At 35.9% G+C, this 24,693-nt stretch overlaps 1 protein-coding gene and 1 long non-coding RNA gene across 2 annotated transcripts in view; one reads left to right on the forward strand and one right to left on the reverse strand.

The window, feature by feature from the left end:
* The window catches only part of LOC136828869 (serine/threonine-protein kinase 16), a 31,498-nt gene extending 27,697 nt beyond the window's left edge, over positions 1-3,801 (forward strand). Inside the window, exon 9 of the mRNA XM_067087148.1 lies at positions 38-3,801. Within this exon, the coding sequence (XP_066943249.1) occupies positions 38-154 (117 nt within the window). The 3' untranslated portion in view covers positions 155-3,801. The remainder of the gene's footprint in view (positions 1-37) is intronic.
* The window catches only part of LOC136828871 (uncharacterized), a 29,208-nt gene extending 14,013 nt beyond the window's left edge, over positions 1-15,195 (reverse strand). The window contains exons 1-2 of the long non-coding RNA XR_010850246.1: positions 14,808-15,195; positions 12-146 (exon numbers count right to left, since the gene is read on the reverse strand). This is a non-coding gene — a long non-coding RNA (uncharacterized lncRNA). The remainder of the gene's footprint in view (positions 1-11; positions 147-14,807) is intronic.
* Positions 15,196-24,693: the final 9,498 nt, after the last annotated feature.

A 24,693-nucleotide genomic window follows, 5' to 3' on the forward strand; every position in this document is an offset into this window, starting at 1 on the left:
AGTATACTTACAGTTTTTTGTGACATCTGTTTCACAGGAACTCACAGAATTGATCAAAAACATCTTGAAAGTTAATCCAGAGGAAAGGCCATATGTTGATTGGATAATCAACACAGTGGATCAGCTCATTAATAGATCTTCTGGGGCTGTATAATGAAAAGGAAAATTTAAATTTATTTTTCATATTTTATTTATATTCTATTTTTGAAATATTGTTAACTATTTTTAGCTAAAGTATAGTAAAACTCCCTAATTTCAGTATTGTTATTCTCAATATTTAATTTCTTAGAAGACTATTATTTTATGTACTCTTAGGAGGCTAATTAATGACTTACAGCTTAGTTAAAGGTTATGACAAGAAATATTGATAGATCTCACAAGGTTGTAACTATATAGGGTATTTTGTAGGGTGAATTAGTGTATAATAAGCAGTTTATATTATACTGTACACAAAAGCCCTGATTTTCATGGGGGAATAAATTTTTACCATATGGATTTTATATTTTGTTATGCAGTACATTCCACTGCTGTTTATTCTAAGAAAAGTTGTAAGGTGTCTACTGTATTACTTTGAATTGGAATAATTTACCACCTACTTAATAAGTAGATAGCAATTTCTTGAAAGTGTGGATGAAATTATTAATGTACCCAAGCAGAATGCTGGGTATTAGCAACAAAACATAAAACTATTAGTTTGTGACTTTTCTATTGTTTATTAAACATCCTTGGTTTTGCTATGAATAAAACAACAATTTTGAGTATTTGAGAACATTTTTAAAGGCATTTTTAGATATTTTACCTCTTCTTTATTGTAGATTACCCACACTGAAGAAAACACAATTCTCAGGCTGCTTGAGAATAAATACTCATATCCTCGAAATTGTTGTTGTATTACAGTCATAGTTCAGTAGTGAATTTTTATTATTGTTACTGTGAACCAGTCACAACTTATTAAATACAGTATGTGTCAAGGGAATGGGGCAACTCTATGCCAGGCAAACTCATTGCCAGCCCATAAAAGGATTGTATGAACATGTAAAGAAGAAAAAAAAATAACTAATTCAGAAAGACATATATGAAAGATTATAATTTTAGACTTTATGGAATGCATATAGACTCTTCAAACTTTGTGGGAGGTTCTCTACCAAACTCAACTAGCAACGTTTTATTCATTTCTTGAGCGCAGTCAGTTTTATTTTAGCCAACGAGAGGCAGATATTTTCTCAAGTTCCTATTTAAAATGCCTTAACCTGAGATTCTGACAATATCAAATAATGTTGTGCAAATTTTACCCCTTGAGGTTCTGATGTCATCCATAAAAAAATTAGAATAAAATATCTTGATGTTGTACAATATTTGGATATAATTTCTGGATAATTTCTGGAGGTGCTAGATGGTTTAACTCCATTGCCTCAAAATTAGGGGCCATTCCAAGAGAATAATTACTAAAAAAAGACAATAACAAAGAAATTTATTGTACTTTTCTATGTAAAAAAATTTATACGTTAACTTTTAAAAACTTTATCTATGAAAAGTAACTACTGTTCTTGGTTCAGTTCAGCTAATCTTTCTTGATTTTTATTTTTTTTTTATAATCACAAAGTTTAACAGTTACTCAACTTCAAAATGAGAGCAAAATCAGCAGTGTTGAAAGAAAATTTAGTCACCAGGCTCATCAAATATTTGTCAGCATGGTTAACTGTGATATGCAAGGTACTTACAGCAATAATAATGACTGGACAATGCACAAATTTATACAAGTACAACTTCAAAAGTAGCATCCTTACCAGAGATGGAGGGTAGTTGTAAAAACTTTCTATTTAATATGGTATATTGTGTAGTGCATTATCATTTAATAAAAATTTCTCTATTAGCTGCCACCTCAAATCATTAAGCTTGAGATGTTACCATATTTTTATGACTACTTTTTATTGACGTTTTCTTACCCTTTTCTGTTCCTCAAATGTTATGACACTTGCATAAAAACAAACTTCTACCTAGTACTTATTGTTAGTCCTTACATAATTTTAATGTAGGTTTCCCTGTGAGTTCTTGCTTTGTTGATTGTTTGTGCACAGGTTTCCTACACACTAGGGTAGTTGCCCATTTTATGCCATTTGAAATTTGATATGCTTTTTGTACTACTGTGCAACATTTCTATAACTATTTCATCATTCCTCTGAAATTGTATTTATCTCTAAAGACTGAGGTGGGTTGGCATCAAGTTTGCCTGGCATAAGTATCTGACTGGCATAGAGTTGGCTGTATTAAATTAGCTGCAGAGATGACCATAGTGAATTAAAGAAAATTATGTCAGATGCTCTGTACATTAACCGTACATCTTAAGAGGGTTATACTTCCAAGTCTATACCAAAATAATCAATGAATTATTATTGTACAAAATCCTAATATGCATCTATCTTATAGAGTATAAATATTGTAATATTATAGAGTATAAATATTATAATAGAGTATATTACAAAATCATTTAAACTAATTACTGTAAAACCAGTGTTGAACTTTTTTTATGATGAGACATTCTGTAGTACTTCAGTAGTCTTTTATCTTTTATAAAATTTAATGCAAGTTTTCAGTGTAGAGAAACTCTTAAACACTACTTTGTACTTCCAGGTCTAGAATGACTAAATCCCAAATGCAATATATTACAAAAAAGTGAAATTGTCAGTATGATGGCAAATCTGTGAAGTAAATGGGGAGATTGCTGCTTCATATTCAGCCGTATAAAGTCAAATCTATATTATATAAATTTACATAAAACTTAGTTTTTAGTATTTGTGGTTTACTAGTAGAAGTGTTAAGATGGAATGGACCATTTATCACCATTATCATCCTTAAAAGTATGAACAAAATATTTTAAAGATAGGCGAGCCATTGCTAGATGGTAAATTGTGTGATTCATTGCTAAACAGTAAATTGTGGGTCATATAAATTAAGGGTTTGAACCAAGTCTTAATTAAAGATATTTGATTTCATAGGATATTCCAGTGAGAGAGTTAGATTTTAAAAAATCAAATTTGCAGTGATGTTATACATAATGCAATAGAAAATCAAATTAGGTTAGGCTATTTAGAATTCTAACCATATGATTATTTTGAGTGCAGTAATTTGACACATTAATTATATTATTAATGGGATGAAATTTACAGAGTATATTTTATATAGTTATTAGGAATGGAAAATGTACTGAAAAGTTTATTTCCAGTTCCATGTATCAAGAAACAAAGTTATGTCACCAACCAAGAATTAGATCACCCAAGATAAAGATTATCACATTACTGTATTTATTTAAAAGACTTAATATATACAATTAAATTTCCTTGTGCTACCAGGCAAGTGTTAGGTTTTATTTATTTTTCTGATTTGTAAGGCATTTAGTATGTATTCTAATACTTAAAGTAATGGATCTTCAGTGCCTTTTTAATATTTGATGGAGAAAGACTAACATTATTTTACATCACTAAGATCCCAGCCCGAGAAGAACCCTAAAAGAGTTCAGAGGTCTGGTTAAACAAATCATTTATAACTAACTACATCACTAAGAAACAAAGACATCTATCTTCTTTATCAAATACTAAAAGTCATAAAACAGTCATGAAACATGTAATGTTATTGCAATATATGATGTTATGGAAATTTATATAAGTAATTTTGTTATTGTTAGCAAATCATTCAAACACTTATAATGACACCCCAAGAATGAGAAAAATTCTCCGACTAATCTCAACCTGGAAAATATTCTGTAACACTTTCTTTACAAATAATAAAGCATATATATATTAATTGTGTGATCTTTTTTTCATCCCCAAGATAAGTAAAAGAAACTGATAACACTCAAGTAGTTGCAAAATATTACAAATTACTTAGAGATGCAACTTCTTCCCAAGCCAGGAATCAGGAAGACCATCCATCTGTAAAAGATCGCCAAAACAAATTATGAAATTGTCATTCAGTGATTGTGAGAAATACCTAGAGAAGGTTCTTCAAAACAGCAACTCCAACATGGAATTAAGCTGAGAACAAGAAGTAGTGATTGTTAGAAACACCTTAAAAAGGCTCATCTGAAACAACAACTCCAACTTGGGATTAAGCTGAGAACAAGAAGACGACATAGAGAAGTAACTAAATGGACAGCTTAGATCCACGAATCTTAAGGTAGTATCCAACCCATGAAACAAATCTCAGCTTAATCCCAAGTTGGAGTTGTTGTTTTAGATGAGCCTTTTTAAGGTGTTTCTAACAATCACTAATTCTTGTTCTCCGCTTAATTCCAAGTTGGAGTTGCTGTTTTGAAGAACCTTCTCCAGGTATTTCTCACAATCACTGAATGACAATTTCATTATTTGTTTTGGCAATCTTTCACAGATGGATGGGCTTCCTGATTCCTGGCTTGGAAAGAAGTTGCATCTCTAAGTAATTTGTAATATTTTATAGGCTATAGAAAAATTACAAGACATTAGTAATGTTTTTATTGTTAATATCAAGAAGATTACAGATTTGTCTGAATATAAAAAGGCACGTGAAATAAATCCCCTGGATGTCCAGTTAGCAAGTAAGCTAAAGTATTAGAGAAGTTTTAGACCATATAATTATTCTACAGGGGATGTATGAATCCAGAGTATAAGAAGGACGAGGCAGCACTGAAAATCATAATTTGGGCTCATTTAACCCCTGCTGAAGCAAACACTATGGTTGACCTTCTAATCTACTATAAGGATCAGAGGACTGCCCAATTCCTCATGAAGAACAACCCCACCATCAGCAGCAATCCCACGAAGAGGAGGGTAGTAGTCTACCAAATACTGTGCCCAGAGAGTGGATGTTACCATTCACAAATCGGCATGACCATGACTCGCCTTTCTAAAAGGGTCGCCATTCACCTACATGATTGGGCAGTATACCACCACTGCATGAGAGAACATGGCAGTGTAATCCTAGATGGCAATATGGACCACAGCTGCTTCTGATACAAGGAGGCCCTTATCATTCTTTGGTTGAAACCCACACTTCATGTTACTCAGGGGACCCTCCTCCTTCCCACCAACACCAGGAGAACAACAAGGTGTGCCCCTGAGATAATCAACAGCTGCCCTCCTCCTTGAGTGGTGAGTAGTGTCCCCCCTTGGTGCCAACCAATCAGCACCCCCATTAGTCAGCCAGTAGGAGAGCTCCTTGAATGAGCTCATGCAAAAAAGGTTGCCACCCCCTTCTTTGTAAACCTATTTTCGGGTATCAATATTCCATGTATGTACCCCACAGGCTATTCACCCTGAGTTAATGGTAGCATGGACTACCGAAACATCAGGATAATAAATGAACTTCAGACAGCTGCTTTACAATTTACCTGCTGAAATGAAGAAACTCACATGCCAAGTTCAGAAGGCACAATATAAGCTAAACAGGGGTCTACCACCTGTAAATTTCCCTCCACATATGTCTAAAGTGGGTCTGATCCTGATACTGTATTAGTAAACTCTAAGCATCTAATGACACTAGAGATCCCCTGGAGTGAACCTTGCTGGTAAACCAGCATTGTTGGCCAACCAAACAACCACTAATGGACTGAATACTGTGCTTGCTTTCTTGCAAAAGCTCAAGGTTGTCTTCCACTTGGTATACAAAGTACAGTTATCACAGCAAATCCTGTAGACAAAGTACAGTTATCACATCAAATCCTGGTGTCTAATTGATAAATACAGCCATGGCTACTAATATAAAAAGTCACTAATGGACTAAATGTGACATTTAAGCTCTGGTTAGCTCTCTCAAGAGCATTAAAAAGGTCAACTCAACAGCAAGGTAAATAATGATGGACCTTGCACCAAACCCTAGTAACTAACAGACTAAATATAGCCAAGACTACTGTACTGCTGGAGAAACAATCTCATACAAGATAAGTAAAAAAACTGAAGACTGACTCACTGGCACTGTAGATAAAAAACTACATCCTTACATGAAACCCTGGCAACTATGTGTCTAAATAGACTGAAACTGCTGCTAGAGACATTGTCTTTTAAAGAAAAGATTATCAACACATGTCTTTACATAAAATTGCAAATACAAACACAGTAAATCTCCATCTGCCTCATTTATGACTGAGCCATTTGTCTGCTTTCCAGAACGAGAGATACAATTCTGCATCCAAAATGTCTCAAGCTCAAGCCTTGAGAAGATCTCAGACACCCTTTTCTCCTATATCACACACTTGCTGGATGTACAAGGAGAGAGAATCGCATACAAGAATTGCACACGCTCCTGCTAGAAGAACTCTTTCTAACACTGACGACCTGTGCCAGACAAGCCTTTTATCTCCTGAATACTCCATTTAGGGATACATCAGTGGGGGCGTCTTGGGACAAGCTCGTGTCCCTAGTCATACTGTCACAGCTGGATGCCAATAAAAGACTGAAGTAGGTCAACCTTGCCACAGAAATCTGGTTACACCATCTTTCAACGAATATGTGCGCCATCATTCCCGAAGCCAAGGGAAGGCCAATGACAAACCTACTGAAGAAGGTGGATGAGTTGCTGGAGGTCCACAAGATGGCAGGAGCCAATCCATAAGATGGAAGCAACAGCAAATGTCTGTGCTGTGGCACACTTTGATGGCTGGGTCAGCGGTTCCAGCATCCCCAATGACAAGATATGAACAGCCTTGGTCAATTAAGTGAGTTTAAACAACCACTGCATCAAAGCATACATCCCAGCTGCCAATGGCATGGTGAGAAAACACAATCATTAAAGGTGGCTCTCATTGTTTGATGCAACAGACCTGAATGGAAGACAAAGCTACCCTGGGTCGTCTTGTTCTGTGAACTGCCCCTACAGAAATGAAAATGCCTCACCTGCAGAATGGTATTTGACTAGACCATCCCTGTACTGGATGAATTCTCTGTCAACAGCTACACCCATCCAAAAGAAGAATTATCAAGACTAAGAAAAGGGATTTTGACAAAGGAAAATCTATTTCTGGGGGAAGACCTGTGTCACCCAGTGAAATGGTTCCAATAGCACTCATTTCTAGGCATAAATATTGCTAAATATACCAGAGAAAAAGCTATCCACAATGCTGGGGTTACTACCCCCGGAGCGAACACCATAACGGTGTTGGTATGCACTAGGGGTGAGCGGATTCCACTATCACAGGCCTTCGTCCGATAGATCTCTCTATTCTCAAAAGCTTTTTTCTCTGGTATATTTAGCAATATTTATGCCTAGAAATGAGTGCTATTGGAACCATTTCACTGGGTGACACAGGTCGAGCCCAGAAAGATCTTTAGGAATTCTCAGCCTTTCATCTAAACCTATGGAACAATAAGGAAACACTATATCACAAGTCAGCTGAGCACTTACCAGGAATCTCTTCCTCCAGAATGATGTATACAAACCTCCCATTGTGCCCTAATACAGGGACCTTACCCAGTCACTGAATGTCAAAACAAAGCATTTAAAATACTGCTACTTGGCCATGAAGACTGGGTATCTATCAGAAAGCTCAAACCAACCTACTGGGAAGATGATGACAACCTCCACATCAATGTCAAAGTCCAGGTGGCACACATTCCCTATAATTAAGTGCCCTTAGCATGAACAACATTCACAAAGTATACTAGTTCTGTGAAAAGATATAAAACATTTAAATATTTTTTTGTTCAACAACTGGAGATTTTGTGAGGGAATGGAAGAATAACCCTCGCTCTTCTGCTGTACTGGAGCACTCTTTCCTTTTGCCTCAGGTCCAAGGTGAGATGTTGAAATAAATTAAACAGCTTTTGTTTGTATACATAAGAAATATAAAAAATTACTTTAAAAATCTTATATTTATTCCTATGGAAATATAAATCACCTTTCACTCAGATAACTCATGTCTTAAGTGGAGGTTCGTCTCTGTCAACTGACGAGTTGAATAACCAATACAGAAATGCCACGTTCCTGGTGGCTATTGTGACCAAAGGCTGCAATAACTCCAGTGCTAACTTTCCACTTAATCTGGCATAAGGGTGACAGAGCAATAGGGCTCCTGGCCTGAGTGAGGGTAGACAGTCTTGCCCAAGAAAGGAAGATACAGGACCCATGTAGTTTAGATCGTGATTTCACCGTAATGGGCTACACATTGGGTGGTAGCTGCTCTGGCTAGTGCAATTGACTGGTTCAGGAATGGGTGTACAATGACATCTACAATAACGGACAGCTCGTGGGTCTGCCCCTTTCAGTAAGTAATGAACACAGGATATAAGCTGCACAACAGGGTACCTCAGGGCCAACTCACATAGTTTACAGTGTAGCGCATATCCATATTAAAGTCACGTAGTTTACAGTGTAGCACAAATCCATATAAAAGTACTTAAAAGCCTATTATAACTGGTATTTTGTAATTATCATTAAATTTAAAATACTGAATTCCTTATCCTTCACATATACAGATATATCTGCAAAGCAATTTGCCCCTAAATATACATGTCTGAACCTGTACCTACTTAAGCTTACAAGATTCGTACATGTATGTAAAATACTGGATACAAAGACCATACAATATAAACAAAAACATGAGTAACCTCAATATACAATATATATATATATATATATATATATATATATATATATATATATATATATATATATATATATATATATATATATATATCATTATTACATAAGAAACATATATATTTATTTCAAGTTATTGATATATATATACAAATATATATATACAAGAACATATATATATCTATAAAACTATTTGGCTAAAATATATATACCTGACAGGTGTGGATCTGAGGTGGGGTATGGTCTGTTTATCAGCAATGTCCCCTGAGAGTCTATTGTGATTTTTAAAATATATATATATATATACATATATAAATGGATCAGATCCACACCTGACAGGTGTGGATCTGAGGTGGTGTTTATCAGTGTCCCCTGCATTTTTAGTGAGTTTTAAAGGCATAACGACTGAATGGAGCATCAACGGTTGGCACCTTGTAGTAAATATTTGTGACTTCTCACACTCTGTATCAGTCCTTCGTCAATGGTTGGAAGGGTTTCTTATTTTTCACCTGTGGTAATGTGTGAAAATGAATCACGGTGCCAGTTCTGTCCATAGATTTAGGGTAACTAAATTTAGTAACAAACAAACTTGACAGGTTTATCACACCTCATTTCAGTATACATATGACTTACTATCAGAAAAAGAATACTGTACTGTGGGGGTAAGACATCACTGTCACCAAAGGGTAATCCATAGGGGTGATTTCAACCGGTTGGCGAGATGAATCCAGGTTGGCGAGATGAACAGTGACAAGCCTGATGCCCTTTAAGCCCAAGTTCAGCCCTGATAGGAAGGCTGGGTGAGAAGGGGTGAAAAATAAAATGCCAAAAATTATAGATATTAGTGTCTAATCCAGATATTACTGTTTAACTGTCCCTTTTATCCAAATATTACTGTTCTGAATGTCCCATTTATCCAGATATTACTGTAGTGACTGTCCCATTTATCCAAGTATTACTGTACTGACTGTCCCTTTTATCCAGGTGTTACTGTAGAGAACTGTCCCTTTTATCCAGGTATTACTGCGGAGAATGTTCCTTTTTATCAAAACATTACTGTGGTGACTGTCCCATTTATCCATGTATTACTGTGCTGCATGACCTTTTTATCTAGGTATTACTGTGCTGGCTGTCACTTTTATCCAGGTATTACTGTGGTGACTGTACATTTTATCTACACATTACTGTGGTGACTGTCCTTCAGGTATTACTGTGCTGTCTGTCCCTTTTATCCAGGTATTACTGTGCTGACTGTCCCTTTTTATCAGGTATGACTGTGGAAACTGTTCATTTTATCCGGACATTACTGTGGTGACTGTCCCATTTACCCCCACTAAACCTAAACACACCCCCTTAACTGAAACACCCCTACTAAACCTATACACACCCCCACTAAACCTAAACACACCCCACTAAACCTAAACACACATATCCACTAAACCTAAATACACCCCCCACTAAACCATAAACACAAATCTTAATACAGAATTATTACTCACAGGAAAGTAAAGCATTTTCAATAATACATTTCTATGGCATTGAGTACATGAAATGAGGTATGATAAACCCGTACAGTTTACAGTTTATTTACCACATAAATTACAAAGGGGAGACGGAAGGGGAAGGGGGTATGGGATTGAAACCTACCCTGTTATCTAATTTGTGTTAAATAATGGCCACCTGCCAAATCTTGTCTAGATCGGTCAAGATGTTATCACATCAATTACAATGGGAAGGGGGAAGGGGGAAAGGGAAAAGGAAGGGTTATGAAAACGACCCTATTTTCTAAGTTGGGTTAAACGATGGTCACTTGGCAAATTTTGTCTAGATCGGCCAAGCGGTTCGGATTTCTATAGCGCACAAAGCTACAAGTATACAAACATACACACATATAAACATTCACTTTTATATATAAGATTATATATATATATATATATATATATATATATATATATATATATATATATATATATATATATATATATATATATATATATATGACCAGCCATAAAGTGCTAGTAGCCTACACAGGTCATCAAATGGCTCTTAGTAGGCCTACATTCTACATGCAACGTAGAACAAATTTCTTTAAATGTATAAAATTTCGTACCATATTGTGTTAATAAACCAATATAAACTACAGTATGCATGAAAAATGATTTACACTGTCATGCATCCACATTTTTAAAATAGAACCAATGTCAGTCATGCATTAAATGACAAGATAATTTATCCTGCTGTGAAATGATTCCCAAGAACATGTGCGAATGTAAAATTCTTCTTCTGATGAAACTGAAGCCATAATTGTACTTTTACTTATATATAATTTCCTCTGAATATGATCAAATTACTGAACAACAAAGAAACCAATACAAGTAAGATTCTGATTCGCATTAAGCTACTATGGTTAGTTAGTCTAGGAAAATGAATAAAAAAAAAAAAATACTAAAAACCCTGACTTCATCATTGCTCCAAATGTACTGTTTCGTCTTCAATTCCCGCCTTGTTTACCTCATGAAGAAAACGGCGGAATTTTTGAAACGGAAAACGAACTTCACTGCTCTCGATTATTAATCAACAAGGTATTCAAGACCACCCTCACCTCAGCTAACAAGTCCTACACAGAGAGGATTTTGGAGGTGCATTAAAGTAAAGGGCAAAAGAGAAAGAGAGAAAGCTGAGCGTGCAGTCGAGTATTTCCAGAATGTATCATGGGTATTGAAAATATGTTAAGCCTGAAAGTGATACGGTATATACGGTAATCATTAATCAGGAGAAGGAAATCCGTACTTCGTTTGTGTTGAGACTGCAGGTTGGGGAAGGGGGGAGGGGGAGGGGGTGATGAAAGGTTTGCTTCATCGAGCTTCAATAGCTATTGTTTTGCACCCTAAGCCTGATTAGACCAATACCCCTCTGAACAACAAAATACCTTTCAGATGCCTCGGCTTTGTCTTACTGTTCGCAAATCACAGGTAATCGGTTTTCATCAATATGTGACTTCTCTCCACCGACCTCCCTTTAGAAATCAGTATTAGTTTGCTTTATATAAGTATAAATACAATTTATAAATATATATATATATACATATACATATACTATATACAAATATATAAATATATATATATATATATATATATATATATGACATATATGCACGTATATATTATGTATATATCATTTGATAATGAATTCACTATGCTTTGGAAATAATTCTCACCCAAAGAGAATTATAAGCAATAAGTGGGGCTACTTTGGTCAGGATTCGAGACGTAGCCTGGTAAAAACAAGACAGTGACTGTCACCACCAAGCTATCACTAGAGCACGGTCAAGACCAAGTCGACATCGACTCAGCTAAACATATTCCTGTCAAATTCAGCCCTGTACTTAGCATCAATATCAACCCATCACCATGATAGCTGATTGATAAGTTTGTAACACTAGGCTATTATGAATTTTTGTCACTAATATGGCATGATTTTTTTTTATTCAAAAATTTCAAGCCACTCTACACTATTGTTCCCATACCACACCAAGGTTTGAATCCTGCTGGGGACGAAGCACTTACCAGTGCATGGTGAATTCGATATTTGAGGTTTAAGATTTGTGAATATAAAAATTCAAAATTAGCCTAGTGTTGCAAACTTACGAATCAACTATCGTGGTGGAGATGGGTTGATATCAAGTACAGGGCTTGAATTCGGCTGACACACTCGTATGTACAGCATAGTAATTAACAACTTTGCTCTTTTATCTACTGGAGCACTGGGGGCTCTTTGCGCTTTAAAGTTTGTAATTGCAAGTAATCTACTTGTTTGGTAGCACACAACGTTTAACAGTAAAACACCAAATTATGCAAATGGCCTCTTACGGCAACATGACACCGAATGCATACACGCACGTAGAAGGATGGAAAAATACGGATTAACGTACCGTAGGTTTGGAACAAACGAGAACTATATATTCGTTATGTTGCCCCGAAGATCTAGAGCAATGTACAATTTCGGAAACGTTTAAGAGCACTTGGAAACACATCTGTTCAATAAAACAAGTCAGTAAAGAAAACTGCCAACTTCAAAAATAAATGGTGTCCTCAACGCGAGGAGGAGGATGATGAAGTAATTTCGTATTTTTCACATCACTGAAAATTGGAGGAACTCTTTACTTCGACCTTGCATACTGGTAACGGTAACCTACGTTATAAATGAGGATTTACAAAGATTTTTTTTTTGCCATTTTATATTAAACGGGGATTTTGTAAAGAAAGTCTGAGCTTTATATTACTATGCATGTCCGCCCGATGGCTTTCAAGCTGAAATTATTTTTATGTAGAATATCACCCAATAAACCATTTAAATGACAGTTGAGTTGTTCCCTTCCAAAATATTCTCACAAGCTTTGCTTAATCCGAGCACTAATCCCTGTCAGGTATCTATTTGCAACGTTGTGCCAGTAATTACACAAATGCTGTAATTATATTTAGCAGACTTCTTGACAAAGAAACAGCCTTGTTATCATATGCTTTTGTTAAATTGCAGCCATGGAAATTAACTTGACATTCAATCATGAGCTCCGGACGCTTACAACACTACTCCTCCTGAGGTGATTGAAAAATGAAGAATTAAAATCGAATCCTGACTAAAATAACAGCAGAAAATGTTATCAAGAACTTGCGAGCAGTAAACACAGCCTCTCCGCCTATAATTATACCTCAGGTACTTGATGCAAGTACTATCCAAGGTCATTGTCTTCCCTTGTAGGCCTATCCATCACTTCAGAATAGAATAATATGGAATTTAGGCCAAAGGCCAAGCGCTCAGACCTATGAGGTCATTCAGCGCTGAAAGGGAAATTGACAGTAAAAAGGTTTGAATGGTGCAACAGGAAGAAAACCTCGAAGTTACATTATAATTCAATTGCTAGGAGAGGGTGGAAAGGAAGATGGAAGAAAGAGAATACGAACGGAAGATACAGTAAAAACAATGAAAGGAGTTGCAGCTAGGAGCCGAAGGGGCGCTGCCAAGAACATTAAGTAATGCATGAGGTGCACTGACGGTCTAACCAAGACCAACGGTCTAACCCTCTACGGTTGTCATCGGGCAGAAGACAATAAGCTGGGCATGCGCAGTACGACTTTTCACATAGAATGAAGGATAATTATGATAAATGTGTTTCAAACTTTTAAGTTCATTTCAAAAACATTGTTTCCTTCTGCTTTCATGTTTCACACATCGGCTTGGTAATGCAGACTTGGCTAACCCATCCCTCTCCTCGTTTAAAAGCATTCTAAAAACGTTCTTAGTAATAAAACCGTTCTGTACAATATATAAACCTGCATATATTACCTGCCACTGTAAACGAAAAATCCATTGTTTCGCTTTATATGTAAAACTATGGAATGGTTCAAGTAATATTTTTCTGTCTTGTGACCATCATTACACTTTCTTTCATTTTGCTATGGTAACTATCCATTCAACGTAATTTTTTTCTCTAAATATTATTATTTAACAAATATTCTAAATATCATTATTTAACATAACTTTTATTCTAAAGATCATTAGGCCCTGAACAATGTCTCGACTTGAAATATTCAAACAGATAACGAGAGGAGAGATCGTTCACAAATAGCTGGTTGTTAACTACTAACCTGCTTTATTGCAGTAATAATAGCTGATAATTTTCTATGGACTTCCTACATATTTCTTAACTTATAATAACTCAATCATTTGAAAAGTTAAAAATTAGTCAATATGCGTCACCAATTTTTCACAAAATAAAAGGGGTCTCCACCAGTCCTTTTATTCATACTCCTGAACTCTCTCTCTCTCTCTCTCTCTCTCTCTCTCTCTCTCTCTCTCTCTCTCTCTCTTTCCTTACCCAGATCGTTATCCAGCCCAACCCCATTTTCGATATTAATTTCATCAATTTCACCATACATTTATAATACACATTATATACAGTATATATATATATATATATAATTATACACATATATGTTTATATATATCAACATATATACACATGCATACATGGGTATTATACGTACTTGGTACGTGTAAATAATTATTACTAGGCCTAATTGCTGTTAAATCTTTACTCATACCTTATTTCAGACTGCAATTAGTCCATGATTAACTTTACTGTCAGTCTGCTATTAAGAACATTTCATAGACCCAAACTTAACCTATACACATACGTAATACACAATATTTGCTAAATTTACATGCTATTAATTTTAAAGTACCTCAATTCCAGCGTCGTTTCCATGTTGTCCAACAAGTACTGACTATTGAAAGTGAGCCGATTAGCCTCGTAGGTCGCATCTGTTCAGGTTTATCCTTTTATCACTTCCTTTCTAAACCTTCTGCTCTGGCCAGATCTAATGTCTATCTAAAATACTTTCACACATCGCACTTCCTGTTTCGTTTCTTATCAACATGGAAAGTGAGATCCCAGAGTATGGGATGGGAAGGTGAACGTTCCTTAGACACTGTACCAGCTGCCTAAACCATTCCATACTAACGCACCGGTCTGCTCACCACGAATATTTCTGAGAAATGCTTGTTTCAGCAGATGTTCCCGCTTGGGAAACGTACACGCCGTGTCTCCGAACGAGTTTCAAGTGTTTGAACGTCCTGACGAGGTACTTGGAACGTTTATGTTAGCATCGCCGAAGCAATGTTTCGAGCGTGATTCAAAGCAAGTTTACGCCTCATATGTAGAAGGTCAAGGAAGCTTTAGGCTCATTTACGCTTAGCTATATCCACGTTCTATCTGGACCGTGGCTATATCCTAAACTTAAAAGTATGGGCGTAGCCGGGGGTAAGGTAAGGGGCGCACTCAGACAATTACTCACCTCCGCCTCAACGCACCACGCGTCAATAAATAATAGCACTGTTTTTGCTTGGCACTATCATACTTTTGTTAATTTTGCGTGAAGGTTATATATGACAATGCACATCTAAACGCAAGTCATTCTCACTTTAAGAGAACTTGCTCACATCGAGTCTGACGATCATCCCTATTATTATTCATAAGATGAAACCTATTCATATGGAACAAGCCTTAGGGGCCATTGGCTTGAAATTCAAGCTTCCAAAGAATATGGTGTTCATTAGGAAGAAGTAAGAGGAGGTAAAGGGAAATACAGAGAGAAGAGATCCCACTTATTAAAAAAGTAAAAATAAATTAATGAATAGATAAAAATGTATTAAAATGCTTGGAGAATAGTTTTAAGTTCCAATTACACGACATCCTCTGGGAGGCTGTTCCACAGGCCAATGGCGTTAGGAATAAAGGACCTCTGGAACTGAGAGGTTCGACAGCGAGGCACATTTACTGAATATTGGTGCTGCTGTTCAGTGCATCTCTTTGCTCTCTGCAGGCAAAGGAGATCAGGGGTCAATTGTGAATGTGAAAATTCTCTGTTGAAATACAACTTATGAAAAAGCGACAAACCAGAGACCAGCCGTCGATGGTCCAAGTCATAACTGCATATGAGTCCGCGGCGCCCTAAAGATTACTTCTATAGGAATTACTTGAGGGAGAAATTTTGAAATATATAAAATGATTTTGTAATGGTTTCGCTGGCAGGAGATAAACAACTTGCTTGCTCGTTATTGTATATTACAGTCATCTCCCTATCGTCAGCCTATGTGTATGCCTGTTCCTCTATTTAATGAAAGAAACAGATTTGTACATGCACACGTGTGTTTACTGGTATATAGAGAAATGCACATGAACAGGATAACAATAAACTTTCGATCTCATCTTAGTCACCGTCCCATCAGCCGTGACTTGTACTCACACTATCCATCACGATCCTGTTCAGTTCGTGCCAAGGCTCCCATCTACTTATTTGTAATATGTGGCTAAAAATACGATATGTGGTGTGGATACCAACATGCGCGCTTTGTATAAGCATAGTTATACTTACATGTATCAAAATACTTGCAACAACATCGAAAGTACTAATAATGATAATCGGAACTAGCTTCTCTATAGCTGGGTGACAATGAGAGAGAGAGAGAGAGAGAGAGAGAGAGAGAGAGAGAGAGAGAGAGAGAGAGAGAGAGAGAGAGAGAGACTGGCAACTTGAATGACAAAGGACAGTTAATGTTTACAACTAAATATACCGACTTAGGAAGAGCTCCGTTTATCGTTTGGTGAATGTATGACGTCCGTGTATTAAAATACATTATCAAAGCGACGTCAGTATTACCCACGAAAAAATAACTACAGAGAAAGGATCTCCATGCATTTCCAATGACAAAGTACAGGTTAAAAAGACAACCGCGATAACAAAAGAGTTCATCCAAAGGTAAGAAATGGAGGGAAGGACGAAGGGAGACCAGCTGCATTCAATCATGGCTCCCGCCACCAAACCTTTCTATTTAAAAGGACGGAAAGCCCTCCCCTGGGTTTTTCGTCCTCAGTCCTCCCCTGGGGGGCTGAGGAACAGCAGCCATTCACTCCCTTCACTGAAATGAAGGGAGCTTCTAAAACGCCACCGGAGAAACGGTTCGATTCACCGAAAAATAAACAAATCTCGAGTTCTCCGTTGAGGTATCTTGATGTATTACAGGTATACGTTACACTTAAAGGGACATTTTTGTCATATCTCAGAATAGTAGCTATTTCAGATGACCGACTAAAAAAAAAAACATTCCTTGTAACTGTCTTGTTTTGTATGGATGCTTGAGCTTTAAAATATCAGATGTTTATTGTCATCGGGCTCTTAATCATTATTTCTTTTGCCTGGGTTGGAGTAGTTTGCAACAGTTTCTCTCCACACAAGCAGGTTAAAATCGCATGCCTATTCAAATATGTCGACTTTACGCAAGTTTCCTACAAGCATTAGCGGATCCAGGGGGTGGAGGGGGGGCACCTGGGCAATGTGCCCCCCCCCATGAAAAATAACGACAAAATAATAATGTTAAAGATTTAGATAATAATAACATAAATAAGAAATATAAAAATGGGAAAAAAAAATAAAAAAATCTATTATAATTGAAAATAATAATAAAAGAGAGAGAGAGAGAGAGAGAGAGAGAGAGAGAGAGAGAGAGAACATATATATATATGTGTGTGTATATGTTTATATATATATATATATATATATATATATATATATATATGTTTATATATATATATATATATATATATATATATATATATATATATATAAACATATACACACATGAAAATTGGTGGCCGCCCCCCATTAAATTTTTCTGGATCCGTTAGTGCCTACAAGTATAGCTCTCTATCTTACCAGGAATGATTACTATTTGTCCATTATAAAGACCTTTCCATAAAAAAAATCATCTTAACTTCAAAATCTTATTTTCTGTAACATCCCACCGAAGATCTCCCAAAAATAACCTTTCTCCTCTAAACTAAGTTCTCTTCCTTGCGTATTTTCCCCACAAAGTCAGTCTCTTAACTTTGCAACCGAGTCTCCTTAACAAAAGCCACTTCCTAATAACATTTTCTGATGTTACTGCCTTCTTATTATTTCTTTCTAAACTAAGTTCTCAACAAAACCTTTCTCCGAAAAAAGTTTCCCCTCAAAATTCTTTTCCCTCATTCCAAAGTTTATTTCTTTCCCAAAAAGTCCCAAGCCAATAAATCTATCTTCTTATTAATGCTGTATAAATGTTTCTGTTCCCGACTGAATGATAAACAAAATGTTATATAAAGCTCGCAAAAAGCGCATGATTAGCGAAAAGGACAAACAGACGCCTTCTAAAGTTACGTGGTCGTGCATTCAAGTAACTAAATGTTACCTAAAAGGGAGTGTGAAGCTAGCAAGCTCATGGAAAATGATAGATTTCCAGTTAGAACATAAATACGGAAATCGTTGAAAACTCTCAAAGGGTGATTCAGTTTTATTGGTGAACTAGTGAGGGAATCCTAATGCAAGTGAAGAAACAAAATGAGTCGGTGGTATATATACTGTATCTGTTTATAGAAACACAATTTGCGTTGGCTTAAAGAAGATAACGAAAAGAAAGGGATAGGTAAGGGTAATGAACGTAAAGAAGATAAACGAACATAAATAGCAAGCCCATGAGTATACAAACATTCCCACAGTGAAATATAAAACTAAACTGAAAGAGGCTTACACCTTATACGTAAATGGGAGCTACACTTAGCAGATATTTTACTTTCTACTTAACTGCCAAATTCAAATTTTTATATATGAGAAAAATAAACGGGCTAAAACCTCTACATTTTAAGTTAGTGATACTTACATGAACAACTTCTGAACTCGTGGTGTGTCACAGGAATGTAAACAGAGGGATGGAAATTAATTGGGTTTGTAATGCGGCAGTTATCTGACCATTAAGCTAACAAAACGAAATGAAGAAAAAATATATATGTCTACCCAAGAACAAATTATTACATTTCCGAGACTGCGAATCTTGGGAAACTCAGGAGCCCCAAAAGCAGCTTCACAGTCTCCTAAATATACATACATACTGTACATACATACACAAACACGTATATATATTACATTATAAATATATGTATGCATGTGTATGTTTATATATATATAAATAATAAATCATATATCTTAACATTTATATATATTTATATATATATACATATATATATATTTATATATATACATCATATATATATATATATATATATATATATATATATATATATATATATATAAAAATGTATGTATGTATATTTAGAGACTCTGAAGTTGTTTTTGGGGCTCTGACAATTTCCCAAGATTCTGCAGTCTCGGGAATCTAATAATTTGTTCTTGGGTAGACATATATATATATTTTTTTTCATTTCGTTATATATATATATATATATATATATATATATATGTATGTATGTATATATATATATATATATATATATATATGTATATGTATATATATATATATATATATATATATATATATATATATATATATATATATATATATATATATATATATATATATATATAGAGTTGACTGACAATAAAAAACGGATCGACTTTGGGAAATGATATTTAAAAAAAAACCTTCGGTAAAAATCTTTACGAATTCATGATCTCCCAAAGGATGTAGACCCATCCTGGTGAGAGAGAGAGAGAGAGAGAGAGAGAGAGAGAGAGAGAGAGAGAGAGAGATGCATTTTTATAAGGGTTCATCTCAAATAAAAACTAGTAAAAATCGTGGTCAGAGAGAGAGAGAGAGAGAGAGAGAGAGAGAGAGAGAGAGAGAGAGAGAGAGAGAGAGAGAGAGAGAGAATGAATATTTATAAGGAGTTTATCTGTATGTAAACCTGAGTAAAAAAGTGGTCTCAGAGAGAGAGAGAGAGAGAGAGAGAGAGAGAGAGAGAGAGAGAGAGAGAGAGAGAGAGAGAGAAGAGAACCATGAACGCAAACAATATGCAAATACGCTTTAGTAAATTTATTGCAAAGCAAATATCCCTTGTTTTTTTTCGTATCAGTCAAAAGTAAAATATCTGAATTACACTTTGGCCCCTTTTAGTCAGCCAACACTACTTGCGTATTCAGCCTCGTAACATGCTTACTTGAAAACCCGATAAATCGCGATATTTTACGAATTCCTCTTCGATGTTGGCAAAGCGCGCATATTTCTTTTTGATATATGGCCCACCCTCGCTGCTTTCACTTTGCGGAGCTATAATATTGGCTCGTGCACTTTGCGCATTTCTTTCATTATTAGCAACGCAGTGGTTTTTTTTTCTCTGGAACGCCACAATAATTATTCTGAATATCTGAATGATTTCACGCATTCAAGGTGTTATTGACACTTCCATTATCCTGGATGGACCATCAACTGCCCAAGTCTCGATAGCCTCCAACCGACAGGACAATAAATCCATCACGACTGAACAGATTCGAAAAACCTGAAAGACATTAAACACTTGGAAAATGCAGAACCCTTGAAGTAAGTATATTTCTTTCCTGGAGACACACACCTCGTGCAAAAGGCTAAACATTTCCAAAGCAATGCTAAATAAAACTTCACCCATTTTGCACGAGTAAAAGTTCCTTTCACTGCAATATTTTCAACTTGATTATGAAAAGTTCATTTTCGATCATCTGGTTGGCGTGTTAAGCCAGCTTCTGAACAGCAGTTGGAGAGTTGCCTTACAGCCTGATCATCTTCCTGACTGAAATTAAATTTGAAACATCTTTATCAACTAGGTTGTACCGTCAGTTAATGAGTCGATTTTGAAACGGCACATTGAATGGTTTATCATCATGGTTAGACCTTTACTCATCAAAAATTAAAATTTTGTAAGAGTGACCTAACCTAGCCATTGTGTGTGTGTGTATATTCAACTTGATTATGTAAAGATCACAGTCCAGATCATCTGTTGGTATATATATGCATCAGCTATATGCGCAGCAGTTGGATATATTGGCTATATAGCCTATCATCATCTTCCTGACTGAAATTACCTGAAACATCTTCATCAACTATTGTACCGTCATATAATGAGTCTGCTGCTGACAATATATATATATATATATATACCCTCAAAAGACCTCCACGTCATATTTAAATATTAAAATTTTGTAAGAACTAACCTAGCCCTATATGTTTATATATACTGTACAATATATAATATAGCACAGTCCTATACACATATATATATATATATATATATATATATATATATATATATATATATATATATATATATATATATATATATATATATATATATATATATATATATATATATATACAGTATATATATATATATATATTCAGTGGCAGTGCGCTGGCTTTGCATTTACAAGATCCGTCGTTCGATCCTGCCTGCAGCCCACCAACTGACCCATCTGTGGCTGGGTAGTAGAATCAGCTGGGCTTAGAAAAAGGACATGAGGCTGATAACCTCATCTCGAAAGACTAACTAATGATAGAAAAGCCCTAACCTCCTGGCACCAATCCATTTAGAGGAAAAAATGGAATATGCTGACTTTACAGACACACACACACACACACACACACACACACACACACACACACACACACATATATATATATATATATATATATATATATATATATATATAGATATATTCATCACATACATTTTTATAATTTTCAGGGAGTTGCACCTGAACTGCAGTACCTTCCGTTTCACAGCAACTCCTCAGAGATGGAGGTGCTAGGCCCATACCCACTGCTTTACTCCTAACCGACGATGTTGAATGGTAATCATTCAACGTATATGTATACTGCAAGATCGGGCGGAACAAAATGAAACGAGTTAGCACTTCCTTCTATTTATACATTTGACATATAAATCAGGAAGGTACAAATCAGTGACTGCTGGATCTTGCATTACATTCAGTCACTGTACCATACACACAAACACACACACACACATTTAACGATTAATAATCCATTTATTGCTTTTATCGACACACTACAGCACTACATTATTTCAAGCCTAAATAACCTTTCTTAATTATCTTCACATTTCCCCATTTTCGTCGTAGGTCTGGAAAACGCCATTCAGCAAACTGATAACTCAAATTTACACGAAGGAAAGAGGTAAGCATGAAAATGTTTCCACTTAATACGTTAAATAAGAGCTCATTCCTTTAATGAAGTATCTAGCTGACGTAGTGCTCTTAGTGCCGTTTTCCCATTTTAGAGAACTCCGCGTCTCTCCGCGGCTGTTTGTATTTTGCATTTTGCCTTAATAACAAGGCTCCAACTTTAGGAAAATGGTGAGAGAGTTTTAGCGAAGGGAAAGGCATTCTAATCCAGCAATCAAGGAGGGGGTTTGCCTTCGTGTTCCAATATTATAAGCGGATTTGCTTCAATTACGGAGAGCAGGTAAAACTCTTCGAAAAGCCGACTAAGGATTGCAGTAATTAACCAAAACTTGCCGTAAAATCTCGGCGGAGATGGTAATGCTTCAAAAGGAAAGCAAACACACACAGAGGTAAACAAGTTAAAAATAAAACCCCTCCGATTATTTATATAGTAAATATTCTAACGAGTAGATGTGCTATAGTGGTTACGATGTTCTGTTTACTAAGAGGAAACGGGTTTGATTCCCGGGCAGGCTGCTAGCTTTAGGGATCCGAAGCAAGGAATTAGGGTCCTGGTAGTTAGACGGATGTGGTGGGTTGCAACCAGGCAGGAGGTGTTTAGGGGTTAGAAACCTCGCCCCAAATGACTTGTCGAAGGCCGGATGGTTCTCATGAGAACATCTGACCTGGATCTCATTTGGAGAAAGGCGTCATGAACATCTGACTTCTTCATAGAGATTCCTGTGTATAACTTGTTTACTTAGAGTTTAAAAGTAATTTTTTACATTTGGAGAAAGGCGTCATCGAAGAAAACTATTGTTGTTTGGTTCATTAACACTATTCCTGAATTTCTTTCCTTTGTTATGACTCACCATAATGAATTTAAACAGCCACTAAAATAAAATGTAAGCCCACGGTCATGGAGATAAAATGTAAATACGTGTAAATAAAATGAGGGAATCTAGCGTATAGTCGTTGGTTGAAATGTGAAAAGGAAGATGGAAAATAACAGGCAATTGGCTTGAAAGAATAGGTTAATTAATGAGTTAACTCAGCATTGGCGACAACAGTAAAAACTCGCTACCATATAAAAGAAGTGACAAGAACCCCTCCTTTCTCTCTCTCTCTCTCTCTCTCTCTCTCTCTCTCTCTCTCTCTCTTGTGGTGGAGGGAGGGTTTGCCACTAAGGGTGTACGACTTTCTCTATGGGGATTTCTTTATAATTAAGATGTTGGGTAACATCAAAGAAAGGGGTATTATGAATCATACGATGAAAGAATGACAGACATATTTCTAATGAGGTTCAATTAGCCATAAAAGAGCTCCGATGGAGGTTAAAGTTACATAACGGGAAGAGTTAGACTCTTGAACACAATTCCTTGAATTTAATTCCTTAGAAATGACTGAAGAACTGAACAACACATTCATTCAAAGTCAAAAAGTTTTAAAAACTCACATTACAAAATGTGAAAATACCGATCGAAGACATAATGGGTCCCTAGGGATTACCAGCTTTATGCGCCAAAAAAACCGTCCGTTGGAGTTTAAAATAAAGTACTCTCCATTTTTACAGATATGCCATTGAAAATAAAGCAACATTGGCAAAAACGACTGTTGTTCTTGCGTGATCTGATGTATGCTCTAAAACAACTTCATCTCCTACTCAGTTATTCTTTATAGCCAAAATAAATTACAGGCAAAATTTTATCTCGCAGACCGTCCTCATACATTGTTCTAGAGTTCTATATTTCCAAGCAGCAACATATGCTTTCATTATGCCAGAGAAGACTGACCCATGATGCTACCTTGGGCAAATGCTTTATACACAGTGGTCTCAAGTGGTACTGAAGAGATCATCGTGAAATACATTTTTTTTCTTAAACCCATAACGTGATGACGACAAAGTATTATTATGGCCTAGATACCATACCAGTTTTATATTCACCATTTTCTCCCTTAATTTGTCTTAGGCTATTTAGATGGATATGAAACGGCTGCCTTCAACATATGAAAAAAGGTTTCAATAACCAATACCAGCATCAGAACTAGCGATACACTTTTTATAAATTGTGAAATGGTAAAAAATAACATGCACTGTTTCCTTCGATATGTCCATCTGGCTGGGTTCAAACATCTACAGTATATTGGTCAATGTCATCTTCAAGTAAAAATTCCTGAGTGCTTATGTAAAAATACAAGACTGATGGTCAGATTCAGTTTCATAATAACCTCTCTCAATCTAAGGATCAAGGTCTAAGGTCGGTTTCCATAGTTAGGATAATACGCTCTAGTTCTGAATGGATTGCCTGCTGGGGAATTTGGGAGTCTCCGGAACCTATTCCAACTTCAGACCTACAAAGTTTGAAAACGGATGTACGGCAGATTCTCACCCGTGACCACTAATATGGTCTTAATAGGGGATAAGCTAAAAGCACAAGTCGTTATTATAAGGATTCCTGTATTACGAACAGAATAAAGTCTTCAATCAAAGAAGACTGGCTGACGAAAAAACTTGACATCTGCAAGTTAAACTTCTCATGCTTATTGATGGCATGAACAGGCCTTGGAGTGATAGAAGCATAATTAA

The sequence above is a fragment of the Macrobrachium rosenbergii genome, chromosome 43, assembly GCF_040412425.1.
Source record: "Macrobrachium rosenbergii isolate ZJJX-2024 chromosome 43, ASM4041242v1, whole genome shotgun sequence".
NCBI lineage: Eukaryota > Metazoa > Arthropoda > Malacostraca > Decapoda > Palaemonidae > Macrobrachium > Macrobrachium rosenbergii.